The following is a 17,853-nucleotide window of genomic DNA, read 5'->3' as shown; positions in this document are numbered from 1 at the left end:
AAAAAAAAAAAAAAAAAAAAAAAAAAATGCACATTAGCAAAGCTTTTGGTTATCAAATTAACCAAATTTTAAGAGCTGCTAGTATTCAGTGATGATAATGAAACATAAAAAACCCGATTCACTGCAACTGGGAATATAAATTGGCATAACCTTTCTGACAAGTAATTTGACAAAATATATTAAGAACTTATAATGACAGGTAGACCTTTTGTCCCATTAACTCTACTTCTTGGAAGCTAGCCTAAAATTTAATCAGATATATGGACAAAGATTTATGTTTAAAGGTGTTTATTACAAAGTACTTGATTGATTGATTGCTGCACTGCATGGCTTGTGGGATCCCCGACCAGGGATCAAACCCAGGCCCTCAGCAGTGAAAGCACAAAGTCCTCACTACTGGACCACCAGGGGATTCCCTACAAGTACTTTATTATGCAGTTATTCTAGCTGGCAACAACATAAATGTTTAAATAACATAAAATACATTTCTAGCCATGATTCTAAATAGTGTAGTAGAATGGCTGTATCTGAATTTCTGGGAGGGGTGTGTTTAGTTTGTAAAAGCATATTATAAAATTGCCATTAAAAGAAGGTATAAGATTTGTATGTGTAAAAATTGTACCAATGTTTTCTTAGGTCAGTCTCCCAAGGCAATAGATAAAAACAATTTGTAAAAGCATATTATAAAATTGCCATTAAAAGAAGGTATAAGATTTGTATGTGTAAAAATTGTACCAATGTTTTCTTAGGTCAGTCTCCCAAGGCAATAGAAATAAAAACAAAAATAAACAAATGGGACCTAATCAAACTTACAAGCTTTTGCACAGCAAAGGAAACCATAAAACAAAAAGACAACCTATGGAATAGGAGAAAATATTTGCAAACAATGCAACCAACAGGGGCTTAATCTCCAAAATATACAAACAGCTCATACAGCTCTATATCAAAAAAACAAGCAACCCAATCAAAAAATTGGCAGGAGACCTAAACAGATATTTCTCTAAAGAAGACATACAGATGGCCAATAGGCACATGAAAAGATACTCAACATCACTAATTATTAGAGAAGCACAAATCAAAACTACAGTGAGGTACCACACCACCTCACACTGGTCAGAATGGCCATCATTAAAAAGTCTACAAATAACAAATGCTGGAGAGGGTGTGGAGGAGAGGGTGTGGAGAAAAGGGAACCCTCCTACACTGGTGGTAGGAATGTAAGTTGGTGCAGCCACTGTGGAAAAGAGTATGGAAGTTTCTCAGAAAACTAAAAATAGAATTACTGTATGATCCAGCAATCCCACTCTTGGACATATATTCAGACAAAACTATAATTCAAAAAGTTACATGCACCCCTGTGTTCACTGCAACACTATTCACAATAGCCAAGACATGGAAACAACCTAAATGTCCATCAACAGATGAATGGATAAAGAAAATTCGTGTATACAATGGAATACTACTCAGCCATAAAAAAGAATGAAGTAATGCCATTTGTAGCAACATGGATACAACTAGAGATTATTATACTAAGTGAAGTAAGTCAGAAAGAGGAAGACAAATACCATATGATATCACTTATATGTGGAATCTAAAATATGGCACAAATGAACCTAACTACGAAACAGAAAGACTCACAGACAGAGACAGCAGACTTGTGGTTGCCAAGGGGGAGGTGGGGAGGGGAAGGGATCGATTGGGAGTTTGGCGTTAGTAGATGCAAACTATTACATATAGAATGGATAAACAGCAAGGTCCTACTGTATAGCACAGGGAACTATATCCAATATCCTGGAATAAACCATAATGGAAAAGAATATAAAAAAGAATGTATGTATGTGTATAATTGAGGCACTTTGCTGTACAGCAGAAATTAACACAACACTGTAAATCAACTATACTTCAATTAAAAAAATAAGGAACTTAAGAGAAAGATTTGTATGTATATGGATAGGAGAATGGACTTTAAAAATGGGAATCAGTTGGGAATTGCCAATTGATATGATAGAGTATTATACATATTTAAAATTTTCAGTAATTTTAATGACATAGTAAAAGGCTCATGATAAGCAAAAAAGAGATGGAAACTTATGATTACAGAATGACCTGAACCATGAAAGAAAAATTCATTAAAAAAAAAGACTTGAAGATCAGATCAGAAATAAATGAAAAAGAAATGAAGGAAATGATGGCAAAGATCAATAAAACTAAAAGCTGGTTCTTTGAGAAGATAAACAAAATTGATAAACCATTAGCCAGATTCATCAAGAAAAAAAGGGAGAAGACTCAAATCAACAGAATCAGAAATGAAAAAGGAGAAGTAACAACTGACACTGCAGAAATACAAAGGATCATGAGGGATTACTACAAGCAACTCTATGCCAATAAAATGGACAATCTGGAAGAAATGGACAAATTCTTAGAAATGCACGACCTGCCAAGACTGAATCAGGAAGAAATAGAAAATATCAACAGACCAATCACAAGCACTGAAATTGAAACTGTGATTAAAAATCTTCCAACAAACAAAAGCCCAGGACCAGATGGCTTCACAGGCGAATTCTATCAAACATTTAGAGAAGAGCTAACACCTATCCTTCTCAAACTCTTCCAAAATATAGCAGAGGGAGGAACACTCCCAAATTCATTCTACGAGCCCACCATCACCCTGATACCAAAACCAGACAAAGATGTCACAAAGAAAGAAAACTACAGGCCAATATCACTGATGAACATAGATGCAAAAATCCTCAACAAAATACTAGCAAACAGAATCCAACAGCACATTAAAAGGATCATACACCATGATCAAGTGGGGTTTATTCCAGGAATGCAAGGATTCTTCAATATACGCAAATCTATCAATGTGATTAACCATATTAACAAATTGAAGGAGAAAAACCATATGTCTGCCTGCCAATGCAGGGGACACGGGTTCGAGCCCTGGTCTGGGAAGATCCCACATGCCGCAGAGCAACTAGGCCCGTGAGCCACAACTACTGAGCCTGCGCGTCTGGAGCCTGTGCTCCACAACAAGAGAGGCTGCAACAGTGAGAGGCCCGCGCACCGCAATGAAGAGTGGCCCCCACTTGCCACAACTGGAGAAAGCCCTCACACATAAACGAAGACCCAAAACAGCCATAAATTTAAAAAAAAAAAAAATAAACCTACCTAAGGAGACAAAAGACCTGTATGCAGAAAATTATAAGACACTGATGAAAGAAATTAAAGATGATACAAACAGATGGAGAGATATACCATGTTCTTGGATTGGAAGAATCAACATTGTGAAAATGACTCTACTACCCAAAGCAATCTATAGATTCAATGCAATCCCTATCAAACTACCACTGGCATTTTTCACAGAACTAGAACAAAAAATTTCACAATTTGTATGGAAACACAAAAGACCCCGAATAGCCAAAGCAATCTTGAGAACAAAAAATGGAGCTGGAGGAATCAGGCTGCCTGACTTCAGACTATACTACAAAGCTACAGTAATCAAGACAGTATGGTACTGGCACAAAAACAGAAAGATAGATCAATGGAATAGGATAGAAAGCCCAGAGATAAACCCATGCACATATGGTCACCTTATCTTTGATAAAGGAGGCAAGAATATACAGTGGAGAAAAGACAGTCTCTTCAGTAAGTGGTGCTGGGAAAACTGGACAGGTACGTGTAAAAGTATGAAATTAGAACACTCCCTAACACCATACACAAAAATAAACTCAAAATGGGTTAAAGACCTAAATGTAAGGCAAGACACTATCAAACTCTCAGAGGAAAACGTAGGCAGAACACTCTATGACATAAATCACAGCAAGATCCTTTTTGACCCACCTCCTAGAGAAATGGAAATAAAAAGAAAAATAAACAAATGGGACCTAATGAAACTTAAAAGCTTTTGCACAGCCAAGGAAACCATAAACAAGACCAAAAGACAACCCTCAGAATGGGAGAAAATATTTGCAAATGAAGAAACTGACAAAGGATTAATCTCCAAAATTTACAAGCAGCTCATGCAGCTCTATCAAAAAAACAAACAACCCAATCCAAAAATGGGCAGAAGACCTACATCGACATTTCTCCAAAGAAGGTATACAGCTTGCCAACAAACACATGAAAGAATGCTCAACATCATTAATCATTAGAGAAATGCAAATCGAAACTACAAGGCGATATCATCTCACACTGGTCAGAATGGCCATCATCAAAAAATCTACAAACAATAAATGCTGGAGAGGGTGTGGAGAAAAGGGAACCCTCTTGCACTGTTGGTGGGAATGTAAATTGATACAGCCACTATGGAGAACAGTATGGAGGTTCTTTAAAAACTAGAAATAGAACCACCATACGACCCAGCAATCCCACTACTGGGCATATACCCTGAGAAAACCATAATTCAAAGAGTCATATACCAAAATGTCCACTGCAGCTCTATTTACAATAGCCAGGACATGGAACCAACCTAAGTGTCCATCGACAGATGAATGGATAAAGAAGATGTGGCACATATATACAATGGAATATTACTCAGCCATAAAAAGAAGCGAAATTGAGTTATTTGTAGTGAGGTAGATGGACCTAGAGTCTGTCATACAGAGTGAAGTAAGAAAGAGAAGAACAAATACCGTATGCTAACACATATATATGGAATCTAAAAAAAAATAAATGGTTCTGAAGAACCTAGGGTCAGGACAGGAATAAAGACGCAGACGTAGATAATGGACTTGAGGACACAGGGAGGGGAAGGGGAAAGCTGGGATGAAGTGAGAGAGTGGCATGGACTTACATATACTACCAAATGTAAAATAGATAGCTAGTGGGAAGCAGCCGCATAGCACGGGGAGATCAGCTCGGTGGTTTGTGACCACCTAGAGGGGTGGGGTAGGGAAGGTGGGAGGGAGACGCAACAGGGAAGAGATATGGGAACATATATATATGTATAACTGATTCACTTTGTTATAAGGCAGAAACTAACACACCAATGTATAGCAATTGTACTCCAATAAAGATGTAAAAAAAAAAAAAAGACGAAGTTACTATGCCAAAATGTTAACAGTGTTTGCCTCAGGGTGGTGGAATATTTTGTTACATCTTTACACTTTTCTGTATTTTAAGAATTCTCTGGGGCTTCCCTGGTGGCGCAGTGGTAGAGAGTCCGCCTGCCGATGCAGGGGACACGGCTTTGTGCCCCAGTCTGGGAAGATCCCACATGGCGCAGAGCGCCTGGGCCCGTGAGCCATGGCCGCTGAGCCTGCGCATCCGGAGCCTGTGCTCCGCAACGGGAGAGGCCACAACAGTGAGAGGCCCGCGTACCGCAAAAAAAAAAAGAAAGAAAAAAAAAAAAAAATTCTCTGAGATGAGCCCGTTTTATTTTTTGTAAAATCAGGAAGAAATACATTTTAAAAATATACATTTAAAAAGATTTAAAATATAATTAGAGATATATTATCTATCCTGCTAAAGAGAATTTCATTTAAATTTCAGGGCTTTAGGATCAGATACAGGAGGATCAACCAGAAATCCAGCTGCCCACTGTGGGGTTGTTGGTTTGAAACCTAGCTACGGCTTAGTTTCTCGTCATGGCCTCATTCCCCTGGTGAATTCAATGGATGTGCCAGGAATCTTAACCAGATGTGTGGATGATGCAGCCATTGTGTTGGGTATTTAAACGATTCCATATAGTTTCAAAACATTGTTATTTCACTTCAGTACTGTGTCTGTCACTCATAAATATTCCTACTTACAGGTATACTAGCTGGGCATGATCCCAAAGATTCTACCACAATCCAAGATCCTGTTAAACCATTTACGGTTCCCAGTTTGACAGATATGAGCAAACTATGTATAGGAATTCCGAAGGTAAGTCCCTCTTTACAAAAGTACTGTCAAGTCAAATACAGAGCACAGACTTGGGAAACAGACTGGTTGGGTTTGAAGCCCTGCTCTACCACTTTTATTAGCTCTGTGACCTGAGCACATGAAAATAGATATGTTAAATTACTAACCTTTTAAAATTTTAACTTTGAGTTTAGCAATAATTTTTAGTTCTGGGAGACTGTGCTGTGCATTGTCAGATGTTGAGCAGCATCGCTGGCCTCTAACCCTAGAGGTAGCATCCCCACCACCACCACTGCCCCACTAGCAAAACTGTCTGCAGATGTTACCAGATATCCCCTGGTTGAGAGGAAGAGGAGAGGATACTGCCCCCAGTTGAGACCACTGCTCTAGAGAAATACTGTAAAATCTTTAAATCTTTAAAATCTTCAATTAAGGTAATAGGTGTGCCTACTTTTAAGGATTTACAGAGAAACAGACTTAGTTGAGAATCCTGGATTCCTACTTACCTGCTATGTAACATTAGGAAAGTTAGTTAACTTCTCTAGTCTCAATATTTTTCATTAATAAAAAGGATGATAATACCTACATCGTAAGACTATTAAAAGCGTTAAATGAGAGAACCTTTGGAAAGTATCTAGCAGAGTGCCTGATATATAATGAACATTTAACAAATATGAGTTCTCCAACCAGATCTCCAATCTTTAATATTATTATATCGAGCTCACAGTATCTAGTACTGTGCTTGTCATGCCATAAGCACTCTTAAATTAGTTCAGTCTTTCTAGCTACCTGCTAGCAATTTAATCAGATGTTCTAATGTATTGCCAAAGTTTCTGGAGTACAAATTTTTATAACACCATCTATACAGATATTCTCATTTCTGTATTTTGACTTTTTCCGATAAGGAATATCTTACACCAGAATTGTCGAGTGAAGTACAGTCTCTTTGGTCCAAAGCTGCTAATCTCTTTGAGTCTGAGGGGGCCAAAGTAATTGAAGTGTCCCTGCCCCACACCAGTTACTCAATTGTCTGCTACCACGTATTGTGTACATCGGAAGTGGCGTCGAATATGGCAAGATTTGATGGGCTAGAATATGGTAAGTTGCCTGTGTTTTGGATTTTTAAGGAAGTTGTCTCAGACATTTGAAAGGTTCGTTTGTTAGTAGCAAAATATATTATTGCCAAGGGATAATGTTAAGATTTAGAGAAGTAAATCAGTGAATCCTTTTACCTTTGTCATTTTAGCATTATAGTCACACTATTCATCATAATATCTCTGTATCTTCAGCTCACCCTCTGGACTCTGCGGTATCTTTAAGGTAGAGTATTTTAGCTTTGTATTATCAGTCCATACAGTGTGGTACCTGGCACAGGGTAGGAGCTCAGTAAACATCTGAATAAAATGAATGAATGAATGAATGAGGGAGTGAACAACTGAAGTTCCCCTCTTCATTATCGTTTTCTCTCTCCTTGCTTCCTGACCAGTAAGTCCAAAGGCAGATAAAAAAGAGAAACCAATTAAGTTCAATCTCATGAAATTTTAGTACTGGTCACAAATGTGAATCTAGACCTACTTTTCAGCCAAAACTTTACTTCCTTTTCAATTGTGGGTTTTTGTTTGTTTGTTTTTGTTTTTTGTTATCAGGTCACAGATGTGACATCGATGTGTCTACTGAAGCCATGTATGCTGCAACCAGACGAGAAGGCTTCAATGATGTGGTGAGAGGAAGAATCCTCTCAGGAAACTTTTTCTTATTAAAAGAGTAAGATAATCAGCTTAGGAATTTTCCCCATTCTTGAAAACTCCATAGTAAAGTAGTAGCATGTCTATCAAGTCTTATAAGTTGAGATATTTGCTAAGGAAGCAAAATCCTTATGATTTAAATTAGAAATCATAATTAAAGGCCCATTTATGGTACTTTTGGCTCCTGGTTATTCAGAAACAAACCAAATCATTGATGCTCTAGCTGAATGATTAGTACAAGCTAAGTAGGAAGCCCTGAAGGATTTTAGCCTCATTAAATGTCCCTTATTATTGCCACATTGTCTTACTGTTCTGAGAGCCTTAAGCAGGAAGTTACACTGGTGTCTCTTAAAAAACTTAGTGAATCAACTTAGTTTTCCCTTGCATCATGTATCTGTTTGCTCCAAAAAAGAATTTTAAATTACTATGACTTTGGTATAAGTTTGTTCACCATCTTGTGAATAGGATTAATCTTCCATACTACCAGGTCTGTCTAAGAGGAAGTGTGAAACAGCAAGAGTGGTTGTACCAATAGCTTCCTGGGGTTTTGCTCCATGTCCCATAGATAGATAGATAGATCGATAGACAGATAGATAGATAGATACATACATACATACATACATATATACATGGCAAGCATTTTATTCATCTGTGCATCTCCTCAGGGCCAATAGTTAGGATTACTTTTTCCAAAGATACTACTTGAACAGCTACTATGAAAAACAGTATGGAGGTTCCCCCCAAAATTAAAAATAGAATTACCATGTGATCCAGAAATCCCACTTCTGGGTATATATCTGAAGGAAAGAAATCACTGCCTCAAAGCATTATTCATAGTAGCCAAGACATGGAAACAACCTAAGTGTCCGTCAACAGGTGAATGGACAAAGAAAATATGGGCTGTGTGTGTGTGTGTGTGTGTGTGTGTGTGTGTGTGTGTGTGTATGTAATAATGAATATTCCATTGTATGTATGTGTGTGTGCATGTGTGTGTGTGTGTATATATATATATATATACACACACACACACAAAGCAATTTAATAGTCAATTATATCAATAAAGCTGGAAAACAAAAACTAAAATTATTATTTGATTAAAGAGGAAATCAAAGGGCTTTGTTTATTTGCTTCTCTTCTAATGTTGTCTAATGTCTGAATATGGTTGTTTCATTTTGTCTAGTTTTCGGTTGTTTAAAATGGCAGAGTAAATCCATCCCTAATATTCCCATCACTGATGGAAGCAGAAGTTGGGCTTTTGAACCGTATTTAAAGTAGGAAGAAGTTTAATAGAAGTATTTGTTCTTTTATAAAAAGATACTGTTAGTACATTATTTAAGCCATCAGCTGTTGGGTAAATTATACGTGATGCCTGCATTCATCTCCCTATAGATCCTGTGGTCAAATGATAATAAGGACATCTGATATTTCTATAGCATTCTTTCAGGATAAAAAAGATTTCACATTTTTATCTCATTGTATTTGGTCCTCAGAAAGATTGGAGTTGTTATATCCGTTTTTCAGGTGAGGAAACTGAAGTTAGAATGGTTAATACTTTTGCCACCTTCATTAACAGCTTCAGGAGGATCTAAGGAGTATTTTCTTTTTCCCTTTCTTTGCATCGTTGACTTACAGTCACACCTATGTCTGGCTAATTCCTTAATCTTTTCAGTAAAGTATGCATTTTTTCTTTTGGGGGCGGGTGAGGAGTAACCATATCCTTTATTATTATTTTTTATTACCACAATTAGTTTAGTGAACATCTATCATCTCATATAGGCACACCATTAAAGAAATAGGAAGAAAAAATTTTTTTCTTACGATGAGAACTCTTAGGATTTACTCTCTTATCAACGTTCGTGTATAACATACAACAGTGTTAATTATATTTATCATGTTGTGCATTACATCCCTAGTACTTATTTATTTTATAACTGGAAGTTTGTACCTTTTGACCACCTTCATCCAATTCCCCCTCCCTCCACACCCCGCCTCTGGTAACAACAAATCTGATCTCATTTTCTCTGAGTTTGTTTTTGAAGTACAATTGACCTACAACACTGTGTTAGTTCCTGGTGCACAATATGGTGATTTGATATTTCTCTGCATCTCGAAATGATCACCATGATACATCTAGTTGTCATCTGTCACCATACAAAGATACTACATAATTACTGACTGTAGTCCCCAAACTGTACGTTTCATACCTGAAAGTTTATAACTCTTAATCTTCTTCCCCTATTTCTCTCCTTGCCCCTCACCCCCCCTTCTCTGCCAACCACCTGTTTGTTTATCTGTGACTCTGTTTCTGTTAGTTATGTTTGTTCATTTGTTTTATGGATTCCACAGATAAGTGAAATCATACAGTATCTTTCTCTGAATTATTTCACTTAGCATAATACCCTCTAGGTCTATCCATGTTGTTGCAGATGGCAAGATTTCATTCTTTTTTATGGCTAATTTTCCATTTTTTATATGTATTGATACTACATCTTTATCCATTCATCTACTGATGGACACTTTAGGTGGTTTCCAAATCTTAACTATTATAAATAATGCTGCAGTGAACATAAGGGTGCATATATCTTTTCAAATTAGTGTTTCTGTTTTCTTTGGATAAATACCCAGGAGTGGAATCGCTGCATTGTGTGGTAATTGTTTTTAATTTTTTGAGGAATCGCCATACCGTTTTCCATAGTGGCTGCACCACTTTGCATTCCCACCAACAGTGCACGAAGGTTCCCTTTTTTCTACATCCTTGCCAGTATTTGTTATTTGTTGTCTTTTTTTTTTTTTTTTTTTGCGGTATGCGGGCCTCTCACTGTTGTGGCCTCTCCTGTTGCGGAGCACAGGCTCCGGATGCGCAGGCTCAACGGCCATGGCTCATCGGCCCAGCCGCTCCACGGCATGTGGGAATCTTCCCAGACCGGGGCACGAACCCGTGTCGTCTACATCAGCAGGCAGACTCTCAACCACTGCGCCAGCAGGGAAGCCCTGTTGTCTTTGATAATAGCCATTCTGAAAGGTGTGAGGTGATATTTCATTGTAGTTTTGAATTGCATTTCTCTGATGACTTGTGAGGTTGAGCATCTTTTCATGTGCCTGTTGGCACATCTGTATGTCTTCTTTGGAAAAATGTTCTGGGCCTCTGCCCATTTTTTAATTGGTTGTTTATTTTTTTGATGTTGAATTGTATGAGTTCTTTGCATGTTTTGGATATTAACTCCTTATCAGATATAGCATTTGCAAATATCTTCTCCCATTCAGCAGGCAGGCCTGAAGCATCTTTTCATAAATTTCACATTTCCATTCCTGGGCTATACTTGTCTGTAAAGTACAAAATTGCAAACACTGCATACTTTCCCCGGTTACTGTTTCCAGAGCCTGCTTTCTAGTGTCTAATTCTGATGGCATGTTAGAATTTTCCAAAACTTAAGAGTCCTTATAATAATTATAACTATAGATGAAATAGGACATTATAATAATAGAAAGGATTGGAATGAGCCTCCAGAGACCTAAGTTCTAGTCCTTCCTCTACCCCTGTCAATCTTTGCAGCCTTTAGAAAGTCATTTAGTTGCTATGCACTTGATTTTCCTCACCTGAAAAGGAATGTTCTGGTTTAGTGATGTCCCTGGAAGTGTTAATATTTTGTGATTATATCTACAGAATTGCATCTACTGGTGATTTTTAATTAATTCCAGATATACAAACTTTTAGAGTAACAGTGTGGTTGAACAAAATTCATTTTTATGTGTTGTTAGGAATCTTACTGGTGCCTGCTCCAACAGGCCAAGAATCCAGTGATTCTTTAACAAGCCTTATGCATAAGAATTGATTCAAAAAAATAACAAAAAGCCCTTAAAGTGTCATCTGTTTTTTTTAACAAGCCTTATGCATGAGAATTGATTCAAAGAAATAACAAAAAGCCCTTAAAGTATCATCTACTTTTTTCCACAGAAACTATGAGAATTATTTTGTCAAAGCACAGAAGGTGAGACGACTCATTGCTCGTGATTTTGTGAATGTTTTTAACTCTGGAGTGGATGTCTTGCTAACTCCTACCACCTTGAGTGAGGCAGTGCCACACACAGAGTTCATCAGAGAAGACAACAGAACACGAAGTGCCCAGGATGATCTTTTTACACAGGCTGTAAATATGGCAGGTGAGGATCCCTCAAGAACACTCTGGTTTTCTTCAGTTTTTAGGTAGACACCCTGATCTTCGACTTAGGTTCTAGCTAGATTGTTCCCTAAACAAAATAGCTTGTCCTTCTGGAGTGCTTAGGAATGTGTGTTTGTGTGTGCATGCGTATATTTATAGGCTTTCACTTATCACACACACATACATTAAGTTTCAAGCCTACAGAAAAGTTGAAGAAGTCGTATAATGAATACCCATATGTCCTTTGCTTGGATTCATCCTTGTTAACATTTTGCCTCACTTGCTTTCTCCTTCCTCTCTCTCTCTCTCGCTTTCACACACACGCACGCACACACACTCTTAGCTTTTATTTGAATAATTTGAAAGTTTCAACATCATGTTACTTCACCCCTAAATACTTCAGCATGAATCGTCTAAGAATAAAGACATTCTCCTGCGTAACCACAATTCCATCATCACACCTAAGAAAACTAACACAAATACAATAATATTCCAAATACAGTTCATATTTAACTTTCCTCAGTTGTACCAAAAGTGCCTTTTATAGGGTGTTTTCCCCAATATATTATATTTGTTTATGATATCTCTTAAAGTCTAGAACAGTTCCCCAGTTCTCTATGTTCTATAACAGTCTGAACCACATCAGACTTATAAGTTTTGTTTTAATCATCAAACATAATGTAGGAAACTCAAGGGCAGAGGGAAAAGTCTGTTGTATTTATTTATCTATACTTTTATTTACTGTGTTCATTTCTCCCTGATGTATCAGATCCTTTGTTTTACCATATCCTTTCTGTTTGGAGAACAGTTAGCCATTCTTTTAGGGTAGGTCTGCTGGCACCCAGTTCTCTTAGCTTTCTTCTGAGAATGTCCTGATTTTCCTTTCATTTTTAAAGGTTATTTTTGCTGGATATATGATTCTGATTTGACAGTTCTTTAGCACTTAAAAAATGCCCTGCTACTTTCTTCTGGCCTGCATAGTTACTGATAAGAAATACCCAGCCTTTTAAAATTTTTGTTTTAAGTGACATTGACTCTTTTGAGGAGTCTAGTCCACTTGACCTGTAGGATATCCCGTCTGTAATCTGAATTTGTCAGATTGCTTCCTCATGATTGGGTTGAGTTAAACATTTTTGGTACAAATACTACATATGCTTCATGTCAAACAGTTAAATATCAGTTTGTCCCACTTTTGGAAGCTAAGTTAACCCCTTGGTTAAGGAAGTAACTACCAGATATTTTCCTTACAAAGGCACATTTTCCTTTTGTCAGTTGTAAGCAATTGGTGATATGATACTTTGAGACAGTGTTTCCCAATAAACTTGAACCCACTTTTAGCATCCATTGATGATCCTTGCCTGAATTAAGTATTACTTAGAGAATTACAAAATGCTGATTTTTCTAATTCTACCACTCCTTCTACATATGTTAGCTAGCAGCCTTCTCTAAAGAACAGCTTTCCTGGGACTTGCCTGGTGGCGCAGTGGTTAAGAATCCGCCTGCCAGTGCAGGGGACATGGGTTCGAGCCCTGGTCTGGGAAGATCCCACATACCACAGAGCAACTAAGCCCGTGCATCAAAATAACCGAGCCTGCGCTCTAGAGCCCGCAAGCCACAATTACTGAGCCCACGTGCCACAACTACTGAGCCCCCATGCCACAGCTACTAAGCCCATGTGCCACAACTACTGAAGTCCATACGGCTAGAGCCCGTGCTCTGCAACAAGAGAAGCCACCGCAATGAGAAGCCTGTGTACCACAGCAAAGAGTAATCCCTGCTCGCCGCGACTAGAGAAAGCCCTCAAGCAGCAACAAAGACCCAACACAGCCAAAAAATACATAAATCAATTTAAAAAAAGAAAACATAATTTTTAAAAAAGCTTTCCTTTTTTAAAAGAATGCAATGTATTATAAGTAATTAACTGTCATTATTTTTGATGCTCAAATTTAACCAACAGTTGTGTATCCTTTAGGCCAGCCCCCATTAATTTTTGAAAACTTTCTTATTTTATGGCATAACAAGATGTCCCAGGCTGTCCTACTTTCTCTTCCCCAAAACTAAAAACTACCCTGAACTACTATTTTTCATCTAACAAATTGGCAAAAATTCAAAAACTGAACAACACACTCTATAGGTGAGGCTGTAGGAAAACACTCATTTTGCTGATAGGAGTTGAAAAGGTACAACTTTTTTGGAGGGAAAGTTGGCAAAATATCTAATTACATATGCATTTATCTTTTGATGAAACAGTTCCTCTTCAGCTGAGAAACATTCAGGAATACCAGAAAAATACACAAGGTAATTCACTGGGACTTGGCATGAAATAGCGAAATACCGAAAACAACCAAAATCTCCAACCACAGAAGAATGGTTGAATCAATTATGGTAAAAGCACATGATGGAATACTATGCAGCTATAAAAAAGGAATGAAGAAGGTCTCTGTGAACAGATATACAGTGATTTCTAAGATATTAAATGAACAAAGGAAGATACAGAAGCATACATATAATTTTTGTGATTCTTTTTCATTAACCTTGTCTTGTACCTACTGGCACTGGAAAGTGGAAGAGGTCTCTGCATCTTAGGGTGGAGAATTAATCAACCTTTAATGGGTCTCTCTCTTTTCCTCAGGGTTGCCAGCAGTGAGTGTCCCTATGGCCCTCTCAAGCCAAGGGTTGCCAATCGGACTACAGTTTATTGGACGTGCATTTTGTGACCAGCAGCTTCTTACAGTTGCCAAATGGTTTGAAAAACAAGTACAGTTTCCTGTTATTCAGCTTCAGGAGCTAATGGATGATTGTTCATCAGTCTTTGAAAATGAAAAGTTAGCTTCTGTTTTTCTAAAATAGTAGTGATAACTATATCATGCAAATTATGACTTTTAAAGATTTTATATTCTAGAAAAGTCAAGTGATCTTGCAGTTTGGTTCACTGTCAACACAGTCATTCCTTGGAATCGCTTTTTAAAATTCTTGTGGTATAGTTAATTACTTATGAATAACCTGTCAGCATTTATTAAGCATCCACTAAACAAAGTACAGGATTTCTATTATAATAAGATACATGTTCCTGAAAAATGATGCATTCTGTAAAAATGTTCATTAAAAAGAACACTGCTTACAGTACTAGTACTGTACTGTAAGCCATGTAAGTACTAGTAAACCTCTCAAAACTTGTACATCTTTGTAACCAAAGCACTAACAAAAACAGTAAGTGGTACCTCCAGAGATAACCTGGACAGGCCAGCTGACAGGCAGCTCAGCATGCGGTGGAGGCCGCCTCAGCGGTTGTTAAAAATGCACAAAAACAATAAAATGGGAATATCCACTTCTAAGTCTGAGCAGAACAGGTAGAGGAGGAGCTCTGAGCACAGGAGGACGTGCAACCTGCTGGGGCCCAGAGTCCTGCAAGACAGGGGTGTGCCTCTCTCTCTAGGGAGAGTCCCAGGTGCAGACACTTCTCTAAGAATAGAGCTGCAATGACTGAGAACTTTTTTCCTTTCCTGCTAACAGTTAAAATCTTACTTCTGCCATTCCAGAGCCCCATGCCAAGGAACCAGAGTAACTCCATGTTACACTGAGTTCATTCTAGTTCGATCACAAACAAGCTCAGTGATGCCATAGAGACATTTGTTGTGACCTAACAGACCAGACTGGACTCAAAACTTGGTAGCTAGTGGAGCATGGTTTCAGTGAGAAAGTTTCAAGATACACAAGTAAGATCTCATATGAAAAACTTGTATATAATTTGGTGAGGATGCCAGAGAAGAAGCCCATGGACCTCCTCCCTTACCCCCAGATTCTCTATTCCTTATGGTTTTCTTACCCTCTTGACTTTCTTTACAAGTGCTCTCTCTTTGGGCTCCTTGAGCACAAAGAAACATTAACGGGAATATGTATTCAGAATCTGAAAAAAACAATCTGATGAAAATCATACGTTTACCCTCTATAAAGTTTCATCGTTGGATTTGTCTTTGCCAGAACACCATCGTCATCTCATATTTATGTGTTCTAATTTGACACTTGTTTATTTGTTGATAAATATAAGTGGGGAGCTGAATTATTATTTAACAGATTCACTTTGTTTAGTAAGAAAAAAGTCCTTTCTAAATATGAAAGACATGAAGGAAAAACATAGGCAGAACCTTCCCAGAACCACTAGGATGTTGAGTGGTGGTAGTTTAACCTGCCTGGTACTTTTCATTAATAATTTTCTCTCCCCCTGGGATCTTCCCACTCCCAAATACTCTATCTGATAAACTTTACATAAAAGTTTTCTGTGCCAGGCCCATAGGCCCACTAGGATTCTTAAATATTTTGACGTGAGTCCCTGAAAAAGGAAGAAATTCATGACAGAGAACTGCTTTACTTTATAAAATGAGAAAACTCTTACTTGGGGGAGCTAGTATGATGCAAATGGCAAGCAGATGAATCTTTGCCCCAGTCTTTTTTTTAATGTGTGTATAATTCAAAATAAAAATTTTTCAAAGAATATTTATGTAATTTCTCTTATTCCTATATCTCTGCTTGAGTTGCACTAACGATTTGAAGTGGAAATAATGAAGTGAAACATTTACTGTTCTCACGTAATAACACCCAACTAGCGTGAAATGATACCTAACCTGTTCTTTCTTTTCCATCTTTATCCTAAATCTAGTAGATCTCATTTTGCCAAATCACTGTCTGGGAATTTAAGGGGGAAATGGTTTCTGTGTCTCAGCTAATTAAACCCTGAAATTGTTAGCAACAGAGCTGCCACAGCAGAGCACGTCAGAAAGGTGAAGGTGGCTGCAAGTGTAAGATGAGTGCCTTGATAAGACAGCAAAACAAAGCATTGCTAGAGTGAAAAAATGTGATGCGTTCACAAATCTTTGCACCCTGACACCACACAGAGCCAAATCCAAGCCAGATCCGTGTTGACCAACACTTAGCCGTTACCAAGAAAATCGCTTGAAACCAGGGAGGCAGAATGTTCTATTTGAATGGCTATTTGACACCAGGTTGTTGGGAACACAGGACTGTGGGCCATCTAGAAAAGGCAGCATGGTAGAGAAGGGGAGCTTCTAAAAATGACAAAGAATGGTGATTCCTATGAGGAAATCATCTGCACCTTCTACAGTGGACAAGAAATATCTTTAGGATTTTAGAACAGGATCTAAAGAACAGTGAAAAGAGATCTGGTTACAGGGCACCAAAAAGTAGACCTCGGGGATTCTGTAAACTGTCATACCCTGTTCCAGTTTAAGTAAGGGAGCAAACTAATGGGATTTTCACAATAGTTTCTATTATGAACTTTCATTTATTAACTACTTTTACTCTCCCTCCCTTTCCTCAAATATCTGATTATGCTGAGGCTAAATATGTGTTGCCTGTGCGAGCCTAGGGTAAAATTTACTCATTGCGTTTAGAAGCACCAGAGGACAGTTTAAAGTAGAAGGCTTTCCTCAGTTATTTCATAACTTAAGCAGTGCGTACACTAGAACAAAACCCTCAAAATTTAATGAAAGCAAATAACACGAGAAAACCCCAGCCAACATTAAATAAAAGTAATTATGGGATATCAGAGGGGCTTTCATTTCTTTTTCTTTGTACCTCAATGGAATATAAATCCAAAAGGATTTTAGGCACTTTATTAAAAATATATTATTACAATGGTATAAAAGTAAATAGTTGAGGAAATCACTGAATTGATAAAAATAGGGGAAAAGGTTAAAACCAAGAATAAGATTAAAAGTTAGCAATGCTTGTCAGGGTATTTATACAGATGCTAAGGCTGTGTAGTGTGATATGGTGGGAAATTTCCCGATTGCTTTCCTAGTGGGTAAGGCCACCAGATTTAAAAATCAGATATACCTGAGTTTGAATCCTATTACTGCCATTTACAAGCTGTGTAACCTGTCTGAGCTTCAGTACCCTGACCTGTAAAACAGAGGTAATATTTACTCCAAGGGAGGGTTGGGAGGATTAAATTTAAATGATGCACTTAAAGCACCCAGCATAACAACACAGAGTAAGTATTCAAATGTTTGGAGCTATAAATATACGCATACAATCATGAAATTATTTTCCCATGGATGCTATAGATACACATTAAACTAATA

At 37.7% G+C, this 17,853-nt stretch overlaps 1 protein-coding gene across 1 annotated transcript in view; it reads left to right on the top strand.

Moving 5' to 3' along the window:
• QRSL1 (glutaminyl-tRNA amidotransferase subunit QRSL1) overlaps window positions 1–14,602 on the top strand; it is a 32,234-nt gene extending 17,632 nt beyond the window's left edge. The window contains exons 6-11 of the mRNA XM_007465758.1: window positions 5,494–5,669; window positions 5,756–5,868; window positions 6,753–6,945; window positions 7,494–7,611; window positions 11,548–11,753; window positions 14,385–14,602. Coding sequence (XP_007465820.1) covers window positions 5,494–5,669; window positions 5,756–5,868; window positions 6,753–6,945; window positions 7,494–7,611; window positions 11,548–11,753; window positions 14,385–14,602 — 1,024 coding nt within the window. The remainder of the gene's footprint in view (window positions 1–5,493; window positions 5,670–5,755; window positions 5,869–6,752; window positions 6,946–7,493; window positions 7,612–11,547; window positions 11,754–14,384) is intronic.
• The last annotated feature ends 3,251 nt before the right edge of the window (window positions 14,603–17,853 follow it).

Source organism: Lipotes vexillifer, unplaced genomic scaffold (genome assembly GCF_000442215.2).
Source record: "Lipotes vexillifer unplaced genomic scaffold, Lipotes_vexillifer_v1.1 scaffold732, whole genome shotgun sequence".
In the NCBI taxonomy this organism is placed as follows: Eukaryota; Metazoa; Chordata; class Mammalia; order Artiodactyla; family Lipotidae; genus Lipotes; species Lipotes vexillifer.
Note: the sequence above shows the minus strand (reverse complement) of the source record. Positions and strands in the feature narration are given on the sequence as shown.